Below are 21,052 nucleotides of genomic sequence, written 5' to 3' on the forward strand. Positions count from 1 at the left end.
GACAGCTCGTGTCGGGCGTGGTACAACAAAAGACGTTGTTGTAGTGCCCGCGGCACGTGTCTACTTCCCAGGCTTTGCTATTAAGTCCATTACTGGTCCACGTCAGCTTAATAGTGTACCTTACTGGTGCCTCTTAACTACACCTCGCGCATATTGTTAAGATTGACAGAGATAGCCGTAATGCTCGTGGTCTTATCGCTATATGCAGCACAAGGCAATAGCGAGTTTTCATGGAAATTGACAGTGACATTATCCCCGTTGACGCCGCAGCAATAACGTTGCAATAGTAACGCTGCAGCCGTCACCCTCATTGTCCTTATATCACCTTTAAAAGAGCTGGCGTTCCTCAGAACTGCGTCGTGATCCTATAAAGGATTCTTAAAAGAGCTAAAAGTTAATTTTCGCCACACTAACTAGTAAAGGCCCTCTTGATTGTTTAAACACTAATGAGAAACATAGGTATGCTTACCTAATGTAAATGACACTTTTAGCTTGTTACACTGAAGAATTACTTTTGTATTAAATTTTCTTTTTGAGGCTGTATTTTTAATGCTAATAAATAGAGCTAAATTGACGTCAGTCAAGGAATCGAGCTCACTTGTATATTGTAAGCCATATTAAATTTTACTATATATTTTCTAAAGGGCATAATCGGCATTGCAGTCATTAGAAAAAAAGGTAAAAAAAAGGAACACAAGAAAGTTTTGTAAGACAGCGTGACAACGAAGCGTAGGTATTATATGCATGTTTTCCTGCTTACAATACGATACTTATTATTGGCTCTCTGCACTTTGGCGTTGTCCTAGCAGACATATATATGTGTGTAGACATATATAGGGCAAGTATTAGTTATCTGAAAAAAAAAGCAAAGCTAATAAAAAAAATTGATACAGTTTAAGTATTAACTTTACATTGTAAAGGGTTAGTACTTCTTTTTAAGTAACAAATACTTGTACTAAAGAGGCGCAGCTGTTGAACAGTTTGAGGTTTGTCCCGTGAAAGTTGACTTTTTTCTCATGCAGTCCATGTCACCGCTTGTATTTCCCCCACAACTTACACACTACATTACATAGATAACATTTTTTAATCCCTATAGGGAGTAAGCTACGGGAAATGTACCTGCGTATTATAAGCACATTTGCTTACAAACCCTATCCACCATTATTCTACCATCACCGCGTGAAGCTTAGATTAATGCCAAGTTTTATTAAATTCCTTCAGGACAAAGGGCGGTTTTGACAGCGAATAAATTACCAACGCGGCGTCTCGAACGCTAACGCAAACGCCAAGTTACCTAGTCTACACGGCGATAGTTTATCTACGCTCCACCACCGAATACTAATGTAATGTGTCTCACTGACAATAAACATTACGACTTGAAACCTCGTGGTTTGTTTAAAGGGCATTATATTTTGAGGAAAGAGATTTTAACCAGGAAGTGAATTGCCGGGGTAAGAAAAACACGCAATCATTGCTTTTGCTTGTTTTCTCAATACGCTGGTTCAGATGGACCTAATCTTTTTTATTTGGTTTACAATTGATTTACGTTTTAAAATTGTATACATATTTTCGTATCACCGTAGTCGTGATCTCGTGATTGGACCGCGCTGCGTTGATTTCTGTCGCCGATAAAATAATACTATAGCCTACCATAACCTAGTCAAAATCAATGTTTTTAGGGTTCCGTAGTCAACTAGCTTAGTCATTTGTGCGGTTTGTGCCATTTTTAACCAAAAGGGTACTTATTGTCGCTTATCAGTAAGGCGCTATTTCCATATAGCTTCAATTAGAAATCAACCTTATCGACAAGCGACAATGTGGTACCTTTTTATTGAAAACGTCACATATAGTTTCGCCATGTCCGTCGGTATGTCGGTCTTTCTGTCTGTCCGAGACTTTGCTCCGTGATTGTTAGTGCTAGAAAGCTGCAAATTGGCATGGATGTTAATATGTGACATTAATATTGCAATTTAATGCAGTCTCCGATTGAAAGTTCTAAGGAAAAAATCATGGCCATACGTCTATTACTTTAGTAAAGTACTGATTATGCAAATTTACCTTGTCTTTTTGGTTTCCTCGTATTCGATATAAAAAAGTATATTGTTTAACTCGGGTGAAAGGCACCAAGCATCATTTCATCCCTCTGTTAACAATTATTTATACTAATAGCTCCAGTTTGGCCTATTGTGACAGAAGGGTAACTACGGAACCCTACACTGAGCATGGCCCGACATGCCCTTGGCCGGTTTTTTTATAAAATAAAAAGTGTACGATTCGCATTTCGTTTTCTTACATTAATTATTTATTAGAAACTTCGCGCTATATAACCACTCTCTTTTTATACGACTGCCCAAAAAACGAGTGTATTGTGTTGTCTTAGCTTATCATGCCTTTTTACGGTTTAATGATCTAACTATATCGAGCAATGCGAATAGGTAACGCTAATATTTATCCCTACTTACCAATTATAAAACAATATATTGTATCGTCGCTTTAAAATCAGCACCATTTATTTAACCAAAAGCTCTCTTTGTCCCGGCTATGCAATAGCGTTTTAATATAATCGTTTTAAAGCGCCATCGCCAGCTTTGTGCTGAAATAGGGCTGTTGTTCCATACGCTTACTACGCGTAGGCCATGGTTGGCTGAAAATGAAATATGATAGCTTAATTGATCAGAAAAGTGACTCGTTTAGGTATATCATCGTTAACTCGAATAATATGAAATACTAAAAAAATATTAGTTGTAGTCACGGAATCCAATGCTTAAAAGAAGTAAAAAGGTGTAGTTCGATAGAATCTTTATTTTCTAGTTCATGAAATCTCAAGACAATTTAATCCTAAATTAGCTAATATCATAAAAGCGAAACTAATTGTCTGTCTGTTAGATTTCCACGGCAATTTGGCAATTTTTATAACCTATCAAGCTCAACAAAAATAAGTACTATATCCTTTCCGCCCTTTGTCAAAAACTCCCCTTTGTTTGTTATCTGGAATTCATGTACGCAATTACACTGGATGACCCGAGACGAATGGCCGCCTGTGGTCGGCGAGCGATGGGGACGGGCCAGGTATAGCGGTTGTCCTCGGAATTGCGTGCACAAAATCTGCGCCATGTAAAGCCCAGGGGCCCTGAGGGCCCGGATTAATTGCATTCAATCATTAAGTTGTAAATTTAGTAATAATATGCTTACGGTTGAACTATTAGAGCTCTTCATCCGAAATTTAAACCCCAAGCAGCATACTGGCTGTAGTATGCATAAGAGCTTTATAAAGCTTCATCAAGCAATAAATCAGCTTAATTGCAGTTTAGAATATATGTACTAATTTACTGTATCGACTATGGTATTATGCAGTATACCTACATAAAGTTAGATTAGTCACTATATATAAGAGTAATAGGGATTGGTTAACTTAAGACGATACTCGCTGATTTGGCCTTGAGCGTCTCAGCGTCTCTGTACCCGCACCCCGGTCACTGCAATCGTACGTGAATTTCGTCTCGCGGCAGTCGCGGCACCACAACGAGGTTCAAACAATAAGCTACAGCCCAGAGGCGCGCGGCATTTGGCGCTATACTCGTATTTGTGTATCTTTTGCAGATATTTTGTCGTTTGAGTATGAGTAGATCATGCGTTTAGTGGAGGTCGTAAATTATAATAAAAATATATTCCCTTATGCATTATACTTTACAAGCCTCAATTAGTTAATGTGTGTTTTATCTCTTTCTTACAAATAAATACCTAAGTCAAATCGACACATTAAGATTTATAGCTAAAGCTTGGTTGGTAGTAAATTGAGGTGAACAGCGAACGTTTATTTTATACAGTATTTTTTTTATCCGTAATAAATAAATATAAATAATGCCATCAATAGTTAACATATAAAATTAAAGTACCTACTACCTACATATACTATTACAACTGTGTTATTTTTCGAAGTTCGAAGTTTTCTCAACCATTACGTGGGAATAGCATCATTATATTACAAGCGCGCCACAACCCAATCAGCGCTCTGCAGTTATTTATTTTTTGGCCACAATAACTCCGATATAGTGGTTAACGGTTATTTATGATGAACCCCCGTGGACGTCAGCTGCCGCTCCGTTGATGGGTTGAGGAATGGCAGCAAATAAAGTATATAATAAATTTTATGTCATCGCCTCCCGCTAGATACTTTGTCAGATGATAGTTTAGATGCTATTGTGAATAAACAAAATCGTCAGCCGATTGTATCACTGTGGAAAGACCGTCAGCTGGTCACATGAACATGTAAAAAATAATTATTTTCAGTCATCGGCGTCATCGCCTCTCGTTTGATGTTTTGTCAGATGATAGTTTAGATGCTATTGTTAATAAAACAAATCGTCAGCCTAATGTATCGCGGTGGAAAGACCGTGTTACGCGTTTCGGTGGCTGCCATTCCTTAACCCACCAACTGAGCGGGAGCTGACGTTCACTAGGGTTCATCATATATAGCCGTTAACCGCTATACGAGTTTTCGCCCTGGAGGCGATGACTGACGAAATTTGCGCCTGGTTCGCGGCCTATTATTAACTTTAAATAAAATTGCAGGACGTTGAAAATGGCCTGAGTGGCTTCGAGAAAAGGATGATACGGCCGTGCCTTAATAGTAAGTTTTTCCGTAAATAAAAATACTATAGGCCGTTTTGCTATTTCTTAATCGATATAAAAATATTTTTAAACTACAAAAACTACTGTTTTAACAGGTACTATACATACGTACAACGTAATAGGTAATAAGTAGCTTATGTTAAATCAATTATTTATTGTTTCGAGATGGAATGGAACATTATTCAAAAAGTAGAACTTGAATGACACTATAATATGTTGTTAGAAAACATTTATTTATTTATTTCAAATGAAGTTTTCTCAAACATACGTATATTATAGTATACAAGATACGGATATTATTATTACATTCATTGTAATAGACCGCAAAATACTGTGTTGCGCTCGCTAATGCGCGTCGCAACCAAATCAGCTCTCTGCAGTTATTTGTTCTTTGGCCACAATAACTCCGATTTGCTTGTGCATAAGCGAACATAGTGCAAGGAAGGCACGGAGCGACGAGCGACACAGCCTCCTCGTCTCAAAGCTGGCACACGACTGCCGGCCACGCCATTTTCAGGCTGCATACGCATGAAATGTGGAAAAACGTTCGATTTCTTAAAAAAATATTTATTGATTAACAAAAGCTATGTTGTATTTGTAGAACCTGTTAAAACATTTTTGTTAGTTTAAAAATAATTTTAATCGATTAAGCCGTTTAGTAGATATAAGCAAAGTTAGCCGCAAAACGGCCTGTCGTATTATTATTATTTCGGTGAAACTATAAATTTCAGGAAAAAAGTCAAATGTTACAATTGTTGTGCATAGAGTGAAGATGCATATATATTTTATTCGTAATTTTTTGTTGACCCATTTAGAAGATATAGGCTCTAGAAAGTATCAGTTTTTGGCCAAAAACTGCGCGAAGCACCTTAAAAAAAGTCAACTGAAATATGTTTATAAAATTATAATAAGGAGTTATAGGTAAATAGGCATTTAGAAATAAAAATTGCAGTGCAGCACACCGGCCGGCAGTCCACGGCGCGCTGTTAACGCAAAACAGTGTCAGCACCAACTCAGCACTCTCAGTGTTTTAAAATGGAAACCTAAACTATCCAAAACATGCCGAGCCTAGTCGAGTTACTTCAAATCAAAAATGAATACATATAATGTTTGTACGACTCACGAGCCGCACGAAAGTTTTAATTCTGTGAAATAACTGTTGAATAACCGTTTTTCATATACCCAACAAACAAATTGCCATGGATGTGTGTGTACCATTCGGTTGGCAATGAGCCTTTTAGCATGTGCCCATAGACTACGGAAACCACTCTCAGACGAGCCGACATTGTTTGTTTAATTTCCTCCGTTTTTTGGTTCGCTATCGTTAGTTTCAGAAACGCTCCAATTTATCGCGGAAATTTATACATAGATATTACGTTTACCAACATTCGTCTCGGTGTGCCATCAGTCTTCGTCAGCTCAGCAGTACGTTTTTACTAATAAATTGGGAGTAAATCTTTGCGTCTGACAGTATAAAGGAAGATTTGCTAGATCTGCGACAATAGGTTGACGTAATAAATGCCTCAATATCGGAATTATTTATATTGGCCTTCGTGAGGAGTTATTCTATTATATGAACTATAGAACTACTTGGAGGTTGATTCCTGTATATATCTTTTTTTTAGGAAAGCTGCTTACCATTTAAAACTTTCGCGGTTTAAACACATATTAAATCACATTATATATTAGCCGCGATTATCACATTATTATATGTTAGCCGCGACCACGACCAGTGAAACCTGTGTCGAAACGTCGGTAAATAAAGGTAACAAAATAAATTCGCGATTGACCCGTTTCTAAATGTGATTTAATAAGCTGCTTACCTTCTGTCAACTGTAAATTTCTAACGCTACAGCTATCAACAGATATATGGTGCTTTGGCGCTAGTGCGTCTGTCTCTTTTCTAAGTGTAACTTCCATATAGAATTATAGATATACATCGCCCTAAAATGTTTCAAATATTTACTTGAACGTCCATTTCTAGTCCCAGTCAACTCTCATTAGACACCCGCCTTGGTGCCTAGCCAACGTGCTAATCGTCAACGCTTCGTAGCGTAGCGTAGTCATATTTCTCTATCAGTTGCGCTTGCGTTTCGTTCGCTACGGAACGTAAACGGTTGGCACGTTGGCTAAGGTACGCAGCCTGGAGAGAAAGTTTCTTCGTTTTTAGGTTTCCGTACCAAAAGTGTAAAAACCGGCCAAGTGCGAGTCGGACTCGCGCACGAAGGGTTCCGTACCATTACGCAAAAAATGGCAAAAAAAACACGTTTGTTGTATGGGAGCCCCACTTAAATATTTATTTTATTCTGTTTTTAGTATTTAAAAATACATCATCGGTGAAAATGTCAACTGTCTAGCTATCACGGTTCATGAGATACAGCCTGGTGACAGACGGACTAACAGACAGACAGACAGACAGCGGAGTCTTAGTAATAGGGTCCCCTTTGGGTACGGAACCCTAAAAATGGGACCCTATTACTAAGACTCCACTGTCTGTCTGTCTGTCTGTTGTCACTCTGTCACCAGGCTGTATCTCATGAACCGTGATAGCTAGACAGTTTAAATTTTCACAGATATTGTATTTCTGTTGCCGCTATGACAACAAATAAAACAAAATAAAATAAATATTTAAGTGGGAAGGTGTATAAATAAATATATATTCATATACAACAAAATAAATATGATTTTTTGCCATGCCATACCAATGTACGGAAACCTTCGCCAGCGAGTCCGACTCGGACTTAGCCGGTTTTTTTATTTTTTAATATTTACAAGAATTAATCGTTATGACTTATTTAATAAGTTGCACATTACAGAATCTACAAATTACAATTACAGCCACGCGCTTCGTCACTCATTTAAATGGATAATTGATTTACAAATATGTTTTTTTTTTAAGCTAATCTTGAGGGAATACGAAATTTTATTGTGCTGCAATTAGATCAGGGCTCAAGAAGTTAAGACTTTTTAATATAGAATATAAAACTTAATCAGAAACCAAGCAACTGAACCTGTGTTTAACTATCAAAAGGCTTAAAGTGAAATTGCTCCAAACAGTCGTCTCAAGTGGCAGGGAAATTTTTCTTAATATAAATGCTGACGGGGGGCGATTACGGGAACTTTTCTAATTATGTTTTTGTCGAGACCAACAATGGCCGTCAGGTGTGCGGTGTGGTGATTAAGTTAAATAGCGAAAGCGGGTTAAAGTTCATAAATAATAGTGTGCGGTAAATTTATTACGACTGACGATTGATTCAATTGCAATCGTCAATCGCTATAAACGTTATGCACGGAGGGCTTAACTATAACGCCCTGTAGGTGAATTCGAATTTAATAAATCTTATTTTATTTTACTTATACTATGTCATAATGCCATTGTTATTATTTGTCCTAAAATTCAAAACACCTTAGTCCCAAAATACATAATTGTCTATCGATCCCTTCTTAAAATGGCCGAATGTCATAATAACTATTATTCATATCGTCCAAGTCCCAAAATAACCCAAATGTCAAATAAGATTAACTACATCCTTTATCGTTTTAACTATTATGTTTTACCAGTCTGCTACAACTATTATAGACGATAGTATTGGATAATATGGCACTTATTAATGTAGGGTACTTAAGTAATTTGAAATTTATGTAGGTTATTATAACACCATGTCGATTTAAAGTGTAGGATTTTAGGATTGTGGTATTTTTAGAAAAAATATAGGCGTTCTGGGATTCAGGCATTTGGACACAATTCCGCTTTTAGGGATTTCAAGGGATTTTGGTAAATGGGTAAAACGAAATTAAGGTGCAATGAAACCACAGCATCACACGTGCTATTGAGAGCAAAATCAAATAAAACACTTATTTTTAAATTTTGAGAGCCGCTTGCTAAACTTTGTTAGAATTGTCTCGACGAGTATCAGTTGCCTTTTGAAAGAAAAGTACAGTCAGCGATAAAAGCTTGTATCAAAAATGTTTTTTTTTTTTTTACAAAAACATATTGCTTTTATTCGGCCGTGCATCTTGCTCGCGCTCGTGCTTGTAAGGACAAGTACGACTAGTACGAGCGAATGATATACGAGTCGCGTAACTTAGGACAATAGAAATTGTTTACCGTATACTTACCACGAAAAGGGGTTTTTATTTTCAATTACCCTCCGGACGCCGCTCCGGGTAAATAACGAACTCGTTCCGACGAGAGATTTCATTTGAGTCCCCTAATTTGTTTAATAGAAGCCATTATATTATAATACCTGTAAATTCCCGTGCTGTTTTCTTTCTTTAACAATAAACGAAGGGTACACGGAAAGAACATGTCTAGTCACTTTAGTAACATTTTGAGTAATCGCGGTTTAAAAATTTGGAACGATGTCAAAATGTATGGTAATTCCGTGACCAAGTCTTTTTTAACTAAAAAAATAGTTGTGTTACATATATTATACAGTGGTAGCAAAATATATAACTCTACATTTTGAAATGAAAATCTCATTTTCCGAAAAAAGAGACTAGATATGTTCTTTCCGTGCACCCTTCAAATAGTGTGTAAACAAACTACGGGCTTTTGTTATATGGAATCGCTTCTTTTATTAAAGTTGGTTAAAATGTTATCCTTTTTACCGAGGCACCTTATTCATCAAAATCGTCGTAGTAATTTTTACATTACGTTGAAATATATTGTTTAATTAATATTTAATTAACCTTGTGGCGATTTACTCGTCAAAAGCAACGACCTTATAATAAGTTTCACGGCAACCTTGAAATCAATTCAAATAAAAAAATTATCAACAGTTTGTTACATTTGACACAGGTCCATATACCTATACTTAAAACAAATTCTAAGGATAAAAGCGTTGTAGTTTATACTAGCAAACGAACTTTAAAACACCTTGTATACATGTCCTTATTTTGAGAATGTTACAATGAAATACAATCGAGTATGCAAAGCTTGTTTTATTATAGGTATCTACTAACTTATATACTACTTACAGTTAGACTCTTTTTATAAACTTTAAATAAATAAATAATAAATAAAACTTTCTTAAGGAAAAAGCCCCTATTTTTTTTTATTCAATTTTCTTCTGATTTATATCAGACTAGATTATTGAATAAAAAAATAGGGGATTTTTCGTGTATTCTTCAATAATAATATTGAAAATAATTTAGTGAGTATGAAAGAAAATTCTGAACCAGTGTGCCATTTCTTACAAGTACGAAGTAAGTACGGTCACCATGTTTATCATGTTACGAACTAAGTAGCTATATTAAAAAAATATATATATATATATACCTACGCAGGCGAGGATACGCCTATGCTTTGCCGAAGTAAAAGGAACATATTGAAATTATCTTATCTCGCGGCTCGTCTGCCTGGAAACTGACAAAAAACCTACTTATATTATGTGTAAGTATTAAATATATTTTTGTTTACACGTGTAAGCTGTGTTAGGAATAAAGGCACAATAATATGATGCTTCAAATGTAGACTTATTAACATATCTTTCAAAGTCAGTATCCAAGATTTTGATTTGGGAGGCCCTTGAACCTAATAAGGGTAGGTTTAGGTTGCAGGGATCATAAAGTTTTATTAAGGAACTCTTGAGGCCCAGTGATAAAAGTTGCGGTTTCAGAGTGACACATATATACTTACACACATAGACAAGTATAAAATTATAAGCTTTGAAACTTCTAGTTTGTGATACGTAGATATGTGGGCTGCTTTTTATTCTGTGGTCGATTTTTTTCTTAGATTGGATAAAATAATTTTATTAAGAGGAAAGGGGATGGCCGCCGCTTCTCCATACAAACGTAGTCCCCATTTTCCTCTCTAGATATAGAATTTGATACATAATAACTGTAACTATGCCCCTACGTTTGACTTTTTTTCGATTTGTTGATTATTGTAAAAAGTAGGAGCGACAAAAAGATTTCATAAAAAAAATAATGCTTCTAAATAATCCTCTTATAATAATTAACATTAGCTGTGGTTGATATACAACAAATTGTGTTAAAATATTTTCAATAAGTAATGTTTAATCCAGAGAGGAAAATTAGGACTACGTTTGTATGAAAGGCGACTTCGCACGGGTCCTCCACTTTCGTCTTAAGAGAACATATTCTATGAGTGCCAAGGTACAGCATAACATTAAATAGGTAATTATTTGTCTTTAGAATGCGGTCGTCGCCGCACGCCGCCGAAGGGCACAAAACGCATCGTGGGCGGAGTAGAGGCCACTCCGGGCGACTGGCCTTTCCTCGCGGCCATCCTCGGCGGGCCCGAGGAGGTGTTCTACTGCGCCGGAGTGCTGGTGGCCGACCAGTGGGTGCTCACCGCCAGCCACTGCGTTGGCAAGTAAGTGTTCTGTACAAGTAATTATGTCTGGAGGTAGACGTGAATTGAAGTGGTGTTTTAGTTACAGAAGTGCAATCTTTTGAACAGCAATGAGCATGTGATACATCTGTATGTAGTCACAGGAGTTCATAGACTAAACTAACGGTTACCGCTTACCATCAGGCGGGTCATATGCTCGTTTGCCACCGACGTATCTACTGAGTACTGCTGATGGTCATCGAGTAACTAGTTTAGCTAGAAACAATTTGATTGTCTTGGACGACGTAAGACATCAAACGATACTCGTTTATGAATATTGATTGTGATTTTACTAGGAGCTGCGAGTCTATTATAGCACTATTGTATTATTGTCAGTATTTTAGTGGCTAGCCGGCTAGTATTCTGGCACACGCCTACCTATAACCACAAATTTAGAAAGTTATTTGTTCCCAGCCACTCGGACGTGAACGGGTGGACGATACAACTAGGCATCACCCGACGCCGCTCGCACGCTTACTACGGCCAAAAAGTTAAAGTACGGCGCGTCGTGCCTCATCCGTTGTACAATGTCGGCGTCGCTCACGACAACGACATCGCCTTATTTCAGGTGAGTTCACGTCATACATATTTGTTTGTTTAATATCATTTACAGTTTGGAAGTTTTTCTGACTATTATTTTTATATTAAAACGTATAACGTATATTATTTCTTATTTTATATTACTATAAGTTTAAGGGTCCGCTGAAAATCAGCAAATACGTTACATGCTGAGTGGCACAAGTGCACTGAGTGGTTTTTGGGACAACAAATTACATTATGCCACGTGTAATATTTGTAAATTTTAAGATACATACATACATACATACATCTGCAATAAATAATTTGGCCTTCCTATATTTAGAATAAATACGGCACTCATCCTGACTCCTCAAAAATTCAAAAAAAAAAAACAAAATTCTTTATTGCGTGAGACACACTTATTTCATAATATAAGGTGATGGAGCCACCCGGTAAGCAAAAATGCCTGTGATGGGTGGCGCCGCTCTTCCTTCAGGTTACATAACTATATTATAAGTATATTATACTTATGCTTATGCTATACTCCTGCCCGCGCAGCATGGTTCCCCTATCACTAAGTCCGTCACTTTCGCACTCACATACTTGTTAGAACGTGACAGGCATAGTGATAAGCGTACCGTGCTACGACGCCTGGTCCTAGTCTATTCTTATTCGAGCGTGACCCGCGATCATTCTAATAGCCTAGAGGTAGAGTGTGGTGCTGGTGAATGATTTTATTTGCTGTAGGTATCTACTTGCGACCGCCACTCTTGTTCTTGCAGTTCCAGATATCATCCATCATCCGAGTTCAATCGATTATATTAGATGCGTGTGTTTAACACTCTATGTACATGGCTCTAGGGTAGTGATCTCTATGGATGAACGACCTCCAGAAAATTAACGTTTGGCTTTAAAGTCTTCTTCGCCTCCTTGTGTGTGTTCTACCGCTTGTACAATGGGCTGTGCTCTGAAGAATTGTTTGACATGATGCCAACGGCCGCTTTCTATCACCGCACCGCTCGCCATCGGCAGGGTGTTCATCCTCACACCCTAGCACCTAAATGGTCGCGTACTGTGCGGTTTAAGAGGAATTTCCTCCCGCGTACGCTTCGGCTGTGGAATGAGCTCCCTGCCGAGGTTTTCCCGAGGGGCTACAGTATGGGGTTCTTCAAAAAAGGTGTGTACAGGTTTTTAAAGGGTCGGCAACGCGCGTGTAATATCTCTGGTGTTGCAGGCGTTCATAGGCTACGGTAACTGCTTACCATCAGGCGGGCCGTATGCTTGATTGCCACCGACGTGGTATAAAAAAAAAAAAAGTCTTAATAATGAAATTTAAAACTTTCGCGTTTTGAACACATATTAAATCACATTTACAATCGGGTCTATCGCGAATTTATTTTGTTACCTTTATATGCTGGGACGTCAGTTAGCCGCGGCCACGACCACGACCAGTGAAACCTGTGTCGAAACGTCGGTAAATAAAGGTAACAAAATAAATTTGCGATAGACCCGATTGTAAATGTGATTTAATATAAATAATGAAATCCTGAAGTTAGGGCATATTGGCTTATTCCGCCACTTATTATTTCTTGTAACAATACTGAATAATAATAAGAGGGTTCGGAGTAGGTGCTTTAATCTAAATTTAGTTATAGGCTAAATCTTATAAAAAAGTTTATAGGAAAAAAATCTAAAGTTGGAGTAGTGGGTTAATTGTTCATTTATTGATGACACTGCGCGTAATTAACTAATGAAATTGCACGTACATTAAATAACATTGTTTTTGTAACACCAACATTACAATACTTACAGTTAACAACTAGGTACACTTAAGCAACATTGATTTAGTAGGTAGGTAACAGTTACCTACTAAGCCCATTTGTTCTAATCATCCGATTTTTTATAAATAAAATGATAATTATTTTGTTTGATTAAACAGCTGGCAGTCCGAGTGCGTTACCACGAGCACCTGTCTCCAGTGTGCCTCCCACCAGCGGACCGCGTGCTACCGCCGGGCACCTACTGCACTGTTATTGGTTGGGGCAAGCGGGACGACAAGGACAGTGAGTACAGAATGCATAACTGTTACAGGATTTTTTTTCTATTTATTAATTTAAATAAATTTATAATTAATATATAATCTTGGAAAAGTAGACTAGTTTATAAAAAAGTTGAAGAGTGAATTTTTATAGACTGGTCAGCATTTCTTGGCGTGAACTGATACTGTGACTACCTAATTGGCTACCTAATCTAGCCATAAATTTGTTGGCTTATTATTTTTATGATCTTATTATTATTATTATTATTAGGAATATACATCAACTGTAAATATATGAACCATCTGCGTTTCGCGGACGATATCATATTAATGTCAGAACATTACGCCTACATGAAGCTAGTGCAAAAGTCGGCCTAAGAATGAACTTTCAAAAAACAAAACTTATGACCAATAACATTCAAAAGGACATAACCGTTGATGGGACGCTACTAGAGTATGTAGACAGTTATATCTACCTAGGTAAGCAGATATCATTTAGCAGTCAACGAAACGAAGAGGAAGTAGACCGACGAGTTAAACAAGCTTGGAATAAGTACTGGAGCCTAAAGGAAATCCTGAAAAGTAATATAAATATGAAAATCAAGAAAATAGTTATGGATATGTGTATTTTGCCTTCACTAACCTATGCAAGTCAAACCTGGCTGTTCACTGCAAAAATTAAATCTAAAATAACTACATGCCAGAGAGCAATGGAGAGAAGTTTGCTAAACATAAAAAGAGTCCAAAAAATACCCCATATAAATATAAGGGCTGTAACACAACTTATAGACGCTCTCAAGCACGCAAAAACACAAAAATGGAGATGGGCAGGACATGTTGCCAGACTGTCTGACTCACGCTGGACCTTGCTAGCTACACCCTGGAAAGGACCTGCAGGCAAAAGACGCTTCGGGAAACCAAATAGCCGCTGGACTGATGACATAAATAAAACAGTCGGTACAAACTGGAAATATATAGCTGCAAATAGGGATAGATGGAAGTCCTTGGAGGAGGCCTTCACCCGATGAGGGGTTCTTGTCCACAAACTTAACTTTTGTTTTAGATTATAATATCAAATTACTTAATAATATATGTGAAAAATTGACTTATTTAAATTGACATACTAAATAAATTATGCTTTACTGTAACAAAACTAACTTATTTAATGTAATTAACTTGGACTCGAAATAAAAGCCTTTTTTATTCATTTTATTATTATTTTTCGGGCATCAAAAATAATAAACAGCAGTATTTATTCGTCATGGTATAGTATAATTTGGCTGTCTATAAATATTTTAGCACTAATTAATTTAGATAAACATTAAATCAAGCAGAAAAACGACAGCTACCTAAATTAAGACGACCAAAAAATAAACAAATATATAGCCTGAAATAATATTAGCCTAAGGCAGCTTAAATTAGTTTTGGAAAGGTTACTGTAACAAACAAACAACAAACAAGAACAAACAGCATTCAATTAGACTGATAGAACGATATTAAAATAAATACGCTTATAATTTGTGCCCTAATCCGGGCTTATACGGTGATATAAAATCAAAACAAACGAAATAGAGCGAGAATAAACTAAAAAAAACAGCGAATGTCATATTTCCGCATAGAAAGGTGCGTTGTAGGAACGGCCGCTTTGTTAAATAATGAAACTTAAGGACAATTAACTTTGTGACAGAATTTATGGCTACGTGGCATACCATTGACTACGTAATTAATTACAATGAAATTCTGACGCTACATTCCACGTCGAACGTACTCTTTTAGGTGATTCTCACTTAATGAAACAGTTAACATTAGTTACTTTCACAAGGGTTATTGGAGGCGTCATAAGTAAGTTTACCTACTTCAACTCTAGATACAGTAAGCCCTATGAAGGCTGTGAACCACTGTTATTAAAGGTTTATTTTAATTTGAATTATTTTATTTAGTGTCGGAGTACGAGCCGGCAGTGAACGAAGTGGAGGTACCGGTCCTGAACCGCGACCTGTGCAACCAGTGGCTGGAGCACCGCGACCTCAACGTCACCGAGGGCATGATCTGCGCGGGATACCCTGAGGGGGGGAAGGACGCTTGTCAGGTTTGTAATCATGTCCATTTATGTCGTACCTACTTAACTGATAAATTGTTACTCAGACGGCCTCCGCAGCTTGATCAATAGTGAGCAGTGATTCAACCTGCAGAGTTCCTGATATCCTGATATTTATTTTTTATATCAATCAACTTAATACATAATTTCTAAAATCAAATATCCTAAGTACCCATGAAATTCCTAAAGACAGAACATCGAAAATCAAAATGTGTAATGTACGAAGTTCCTTAAGATCACTTACGGTTAATCTACCTGTTTTTAGGGTTCCGTACCCAAAGTGTAAAACGGGACCCTATTATTAAGACCCCACTGTCCGTCTGTCTGTCTGTCTGTCTGTCTGTTTGTCTGTCTGTCTGTCCGTCTGTCACCAGGCTGTATCTCATGAACCGTGATAGTTAGACAGTTAAAATCTTCACAGATTATGTATTTCTGTTGCCGCTATAACAACAATACAGAATAAAATAAATATTTAAGGGGGCTACCATACAACAAACGGGATTTTTTGCAGTTTTTATTGATTTTGGTACAGAACCTTACGTGCGCGAGTCCAACTCGCACTTGGCTAGTTTTTTTTAAATGTCTTAAGTACAATGCACGAAAATACTAACGACCTTTTTTCCTACGTCCAGTTGACCTAAGTTTGTTAATGTATAAATTGCGACATTTCTAACGACATTTGTCCTAGGTTTAGCTGACCTTAGTTTAAAGAGTAACGTATGAAACCATGGTCCCACCGCACTGTTTCTTTTCAAAAACCGGCTAAGTGCGAGTCGGACTCGCGTTCCAAGGGTTCCGTACATTACACAATTTAAACAATGTATATTTTTATGTGAACCCGTAACCCGTAGGGGTTGTATCAAAAACTAAGTAATTAAGTTCGACTCACGCTTGACTGCACATTTCTTATAGGTTTTCCTGTAATCTATAGGCAAAGATCTATTTTGTGTATTTTTTTCAAAATGTTAGGCCCTGTAGTTTCGGAGATGAAGAGGGGGGGGAATGTTCATTTTTTGCCTATTTTCTTTAAATTGTTTATCCTAAAATTATTAAAAAAAATATTTGAGATTTTCACAATGAGCTCTTTCAGATATGTAACACGATATAGTTTGAAAACCTTTATTTTTTGATTTTCTCATTTACCCCCCAAAAGTGGCCCCCTTGTTTAAAATTCATTTGTTTACATTACATGACCGTCTTCGGTCCAAACTTACATATGTATACCAAATTTCAACTCAATTGGTCCAGTAAGTTCGTAGAAAATAGGCTGTGACAGACGGACAGACAGACAGACGCACGAGTGATCCTATAAGGGTTCCGTTTTTTTCTTTTCGCGGGGCTCCTATATTTGGGCGGTTTGCCCTTCGGACTTTCTGGGCGGTTTGCCCTAAAGCTAACCTAACGAACCTAACCCCTAATCTACACCTACGCTTTTTTCCCTAAAGTTTAATGTTTTCACGGACTTCACACTAAATCAATAGGTAGGTAGGTTAGGTTCGTTAGGTAAATTCAGATGCCCGAAGGTCAAACCGGCCAGAAATAGGAGCCCCGCGTAGCGGGGTCCTGAGTCCGTCGACTCAGGGTAAGAAGGAAATATTCTCGGAAATATTGAGTTTCCAAGTACTGTCATTAGGCTTTTTATACGTAACTATTTTGAATGAGCACTAGACATATTGACTTTCAAAGTATTGTCATTAGGCTTTTTGAACGTAGCTATTTTGCGCACTAGACATATTGACTTTCAAAGTATTGTCATTAGACATGCATCTTTAGGAATTTCGTACATTTTTATTTTCGATGTTCTGTCTAGGAATTTCGTACTTAGGATATTTGATTTTAGAAATTATGCTACATAACCACTTAAAGTATTTTCTCAGTAAGGGTATTTTCTTTGAAAAGATGTGTAACTAAATATTTTACGTGTTTACCTCAAAATCGTTTACGACGACACGGCCTTTTAGTAGGAATCTTTACAACGTGTTCGAACCGAAGGGCTGACAAGGGTCCGCCACTAAACGCAAAAATGTATGTAATCTTCAATAATCCAATAAACTGGGTAAAAAAACTAGAATGTTTACTCTGAAGATACAGTTTCCTTAGAGATTACGCAATCGTTTGTAGACGCCAAACAGTCGGCGAATCGATAGGTACAGTGAGGCTGACTGTGATAAATCCATCCTCTCAAGTTTCAAGCGGACAGATTTATTTTGTAATGAATTATCGTCGATGAATAATGTTATTTACTTGTACCTACACAGAGTAGACAACAACGAATGTGCACTATGGATGGAATTTTGTAGAAATACCAGTCAATTTGTAGAAATAATGAAAATAGACTTAGGTAGGTATATTTCATTAGAATAATACCTACGAGTACCAAGAGCGAAGAGGCATTGTAACCTAAAATTAAAATAAATATACCGATACACTACTGTATATGCTACCGGTCTAATTCTGTTTTCATTATTTGCAGGGAGACTCTGGGGGTCCATTACTCTGTAAGGACCCGAACGATTCGTCTCGCTGGTACGTTGGCGGCATCGTTTCCTGGGGCATCAAGTGCGCGCACCCGCGGCTGCCGGGCGTGTACGCTTACGTCCCGAAGTACATCTCGTGGATGGAGCGGCAGATACAACTGTACAATGACGACTCTGCGCGATCCGAGGACATTTGAGTAACCCCGCGCCCCCACCCGCACAAGAGGAAAGACTCCAACCACATCAGCCGGGTTTTAAATTTACGCTAAGCGTAAACGACTATTGACTATAAATTGATAGAAATTTTATAAAGCGTCACAAGGCGTTCATGAATAATGACAATAAAATAATACTGTTGACAATAATTTTCGACAAGAATGGCTAATTATTTTTACATATCACTCGTTTATCGTGTGAGGTAAATCTGAAGCTGTGATAATAAGCCGTGTATTGTGAATGAGACCTATCGTATTGTATTCAACGTTTACTCATGGCGTCTGCTCTTTTAAACTCTCGATACTTTTTCTCGGGGTTATAAGTCTTAGATAAGTCATAGATATACATATATTGTTTAATGTGAGTGTTGGATGTAACCTGCAGCTTACGGTTAAGTAGGCTCGTAAAGCTTTAGCCTAATCTTTAAACGGATTTTATATGACCCTTATTGATTTTTTCATTTCTATTCAGTGTTGTTGGACGTTTAGTCTCGATTATAAATTGAGTGTCTGTTTGTTTGATGTTTGGTGTTAGTAGTCTAGGGAAAAGTGCTTTTATAGATTGGAAGTAGGTAAGTGTAATTTTGGTTTAACGATAGTAGTCTGATGTAATAGATCCTCTAGTAGACATCTTCCAGTTCTTCGCCATAGCGGACTTGATTATGACTGTACCTACTCTAACTTCCACGTAAAGTGGCTACATAGATGTATTAAACGTAAGTCACGTGTTATTTCAAGCGCACTTCCCTTGTACTCTATATGATGTTTATAATGTTATAAACTTAAATTAATCGACACTAAAAACCTGGACATAATGACAATACCTTAATTTTTCGACAATATATTTACAAAACTTAGTTTTAGCGGTAAAGTACTGTACACTCTCCTAGTAGTTACAGACATAATTTGGAAATCTGTATTGAAATACTATTTACAAATTTTATTTTAACTGTTTAGTAGTTAGGTAGTGACATTTTATAAAAAGAAGATACTGGTATTCATAAGAAATTAGTAAAATAGCTTTAATAGTTCATAAGAGTAATAACTCTAGACGCTAACAGAGGTAGCTAGTGTAGGTAGCAGGACTTGTGACAAAACAGTTGTTTCGTAGTTGCTTATTAGTGACTTTTTATTTTTATTAGAAGTATTGCAGGAGGTTTCAATATTGAGTGGTAATTTTTATTTGTGTGTAGGACAAGCTATGCTCAACGTCGATGTAACGAGCGGGGCTGTCTGTTTATTTCGATTACTAGTTGTCTTGTATAGTAAGTACATTAGTCATGAATTTTCATTAACAGCTCTGAAGGTTTTATGTTTAAAGGTTTTGTTGACAGCCTTGCGATATAGATAAACTAATTAAGTAAGTAGGTAGTTTGCCAGTAACTAGCTACGGCCATTTCGCAAGAATATACACTAACATAATAAAATAATTTACTAACATATTAGCTATAAATATAATCATCTAGAAAAAAAATGTTATCTAGACTGTGAAAATGTCTATCAATTACCGTTTATAAGTAGGCACCTAGCTAGTTACTGTCATTAATCCTAAATGTAATGAAAGTATGGTTGTCGACCTCTTATGAGTCTTCTTCTTATTCGAGCTTTCTCCTAGAATTGTTAAAATTTAAATTTTTATATGAAAAATCTAAATAACAAACATATATTAATGGAAGAGAATTTAATGATGATATAATGACGAATAAAAGATTTAATCTACGGCAACAAGGGTGGAATCCATTTGATGGTACAATGTTTAAGTTGTTTATAAATATTTTAAAAAATCAGGATGAAAATTGTATGGACCCCTTCTACATAAGTGGAAATATAAAGTAGTTCACATATAAAAGAAAAAAGAATTAAAAATATCTTTTAATTTAGTTTCGACGTTTATACTAAGTTTTACAATACCTATTCAACTCGTCAATAGACTAAACTTTGGTTATTAATATCAAAGGTAAATCGGTTCTTTTTTTTATTATTTTACAATCTAGTCAAATTCTAGTAAAGTAGGGTAAGATAGAACTTAGTATCAATCGTAAGTGAAACTTATGACTTTTGTACTTTAAAATCTTCCACAAAACCATTGACAATGAAAACACGTTTAATTCCAGGTATGAAAAAGTTATTAAAGCATCTAGAGCATGGAGACTGTATAAAGGAGCCAAATCTCTATTATGTATGAAAAGTGTCCATCAAAAAACAGTAATTAGGCGGCGCCACCATACACCGAAATACTACCAGAAACAACCTACGTAATTTGGTCGGGTTATTTGTTGCCTTATATGGTTCATGTTATAGTCATGTCCCAGAGCCTAACTAGCGCCACCGGAGAGATTAAGAACTATTATTTAAAGCTGAAAGCGGTCACTTTTGCAACAATTCTGCCATAAGAGATTGGCATCCTTTCTATACCATCCATAATTAGAGAGAGATCTGTACGGCTGCCACCAGTTTGACACTGACATATTCGCTAAACGCTATAGCGTGTGCGTAACTTACTTTCTATGCATCTCGCTTGTACTCGCATATTAGTGCGAACGAGAGGAAGAGGAGGAGGAGGAGGGAGAGGAAGTAAGGTAGTCAGACGTTAGCGAATATGTAAGTTTGACACTGCTAAGGCAGTCGTGGTAAGGTTACTGCTAAGTATATTATTCATTGGTTAGAAAGCCATCTGAAAACTTTTACCGTGTTACAATTAGAAGTCAATTT

At 36.8% G+C, this 21,052-nt stretch overlaps 1 protein-coding gene across 1 annotated transcript in view; it reads left to right on the forward strand.

The window, feature by feature from the left end:
- Positions 1 to 20,141, forward strand: part of LOC134755695 (atrial natriuretic peptide-converting enzyme) — a 142,567-nt gene extending 122,426 nt beyond the window's left edge. The window contains exons 13-17 of the mRNA XM_063692242.1: positions 10,795 to 10,975; positions 11,408 to 11,561; positions 13,452 to 13,575; positions 15,491 to 15,639; positions 18,122 to 20,141. Coding sequence (XP_063548312.1) covers positions 10,795 to 10,975; positions 11,408 to 11,561; positions 13,452 to 13,575; positions 15,491 to 15,639; positions 18,122 to 18,322 — 809 coding nt within the window. The 3' untranslated portion in view covers positions 18,323 to 20,141. The remainder of the gene's footprint in view (positions 1 to 10,794; positions 10,976 to 11,407; positions 11,562 to 13,451; positions 13,576 to 15,490; positions 15,640 to 18,121) is intronic.
- Positions 20,142 to 21,052: the final 911 nt, after the last annotated feature.

This window comes from Cydia strobilella, chromosome 3 (genome assembly GCF_947568885.1).
Source record: "Cydia strobilella chromosome 3, ilCydStro3.1, whole genome shotgun sequence".
NCBI classification, from domain to species: Eukaryota; Metazoa; Arthropoda; class Insecta; order Lepidoptera; family Tortricidae; genus Cydia; species Cydia strobilella.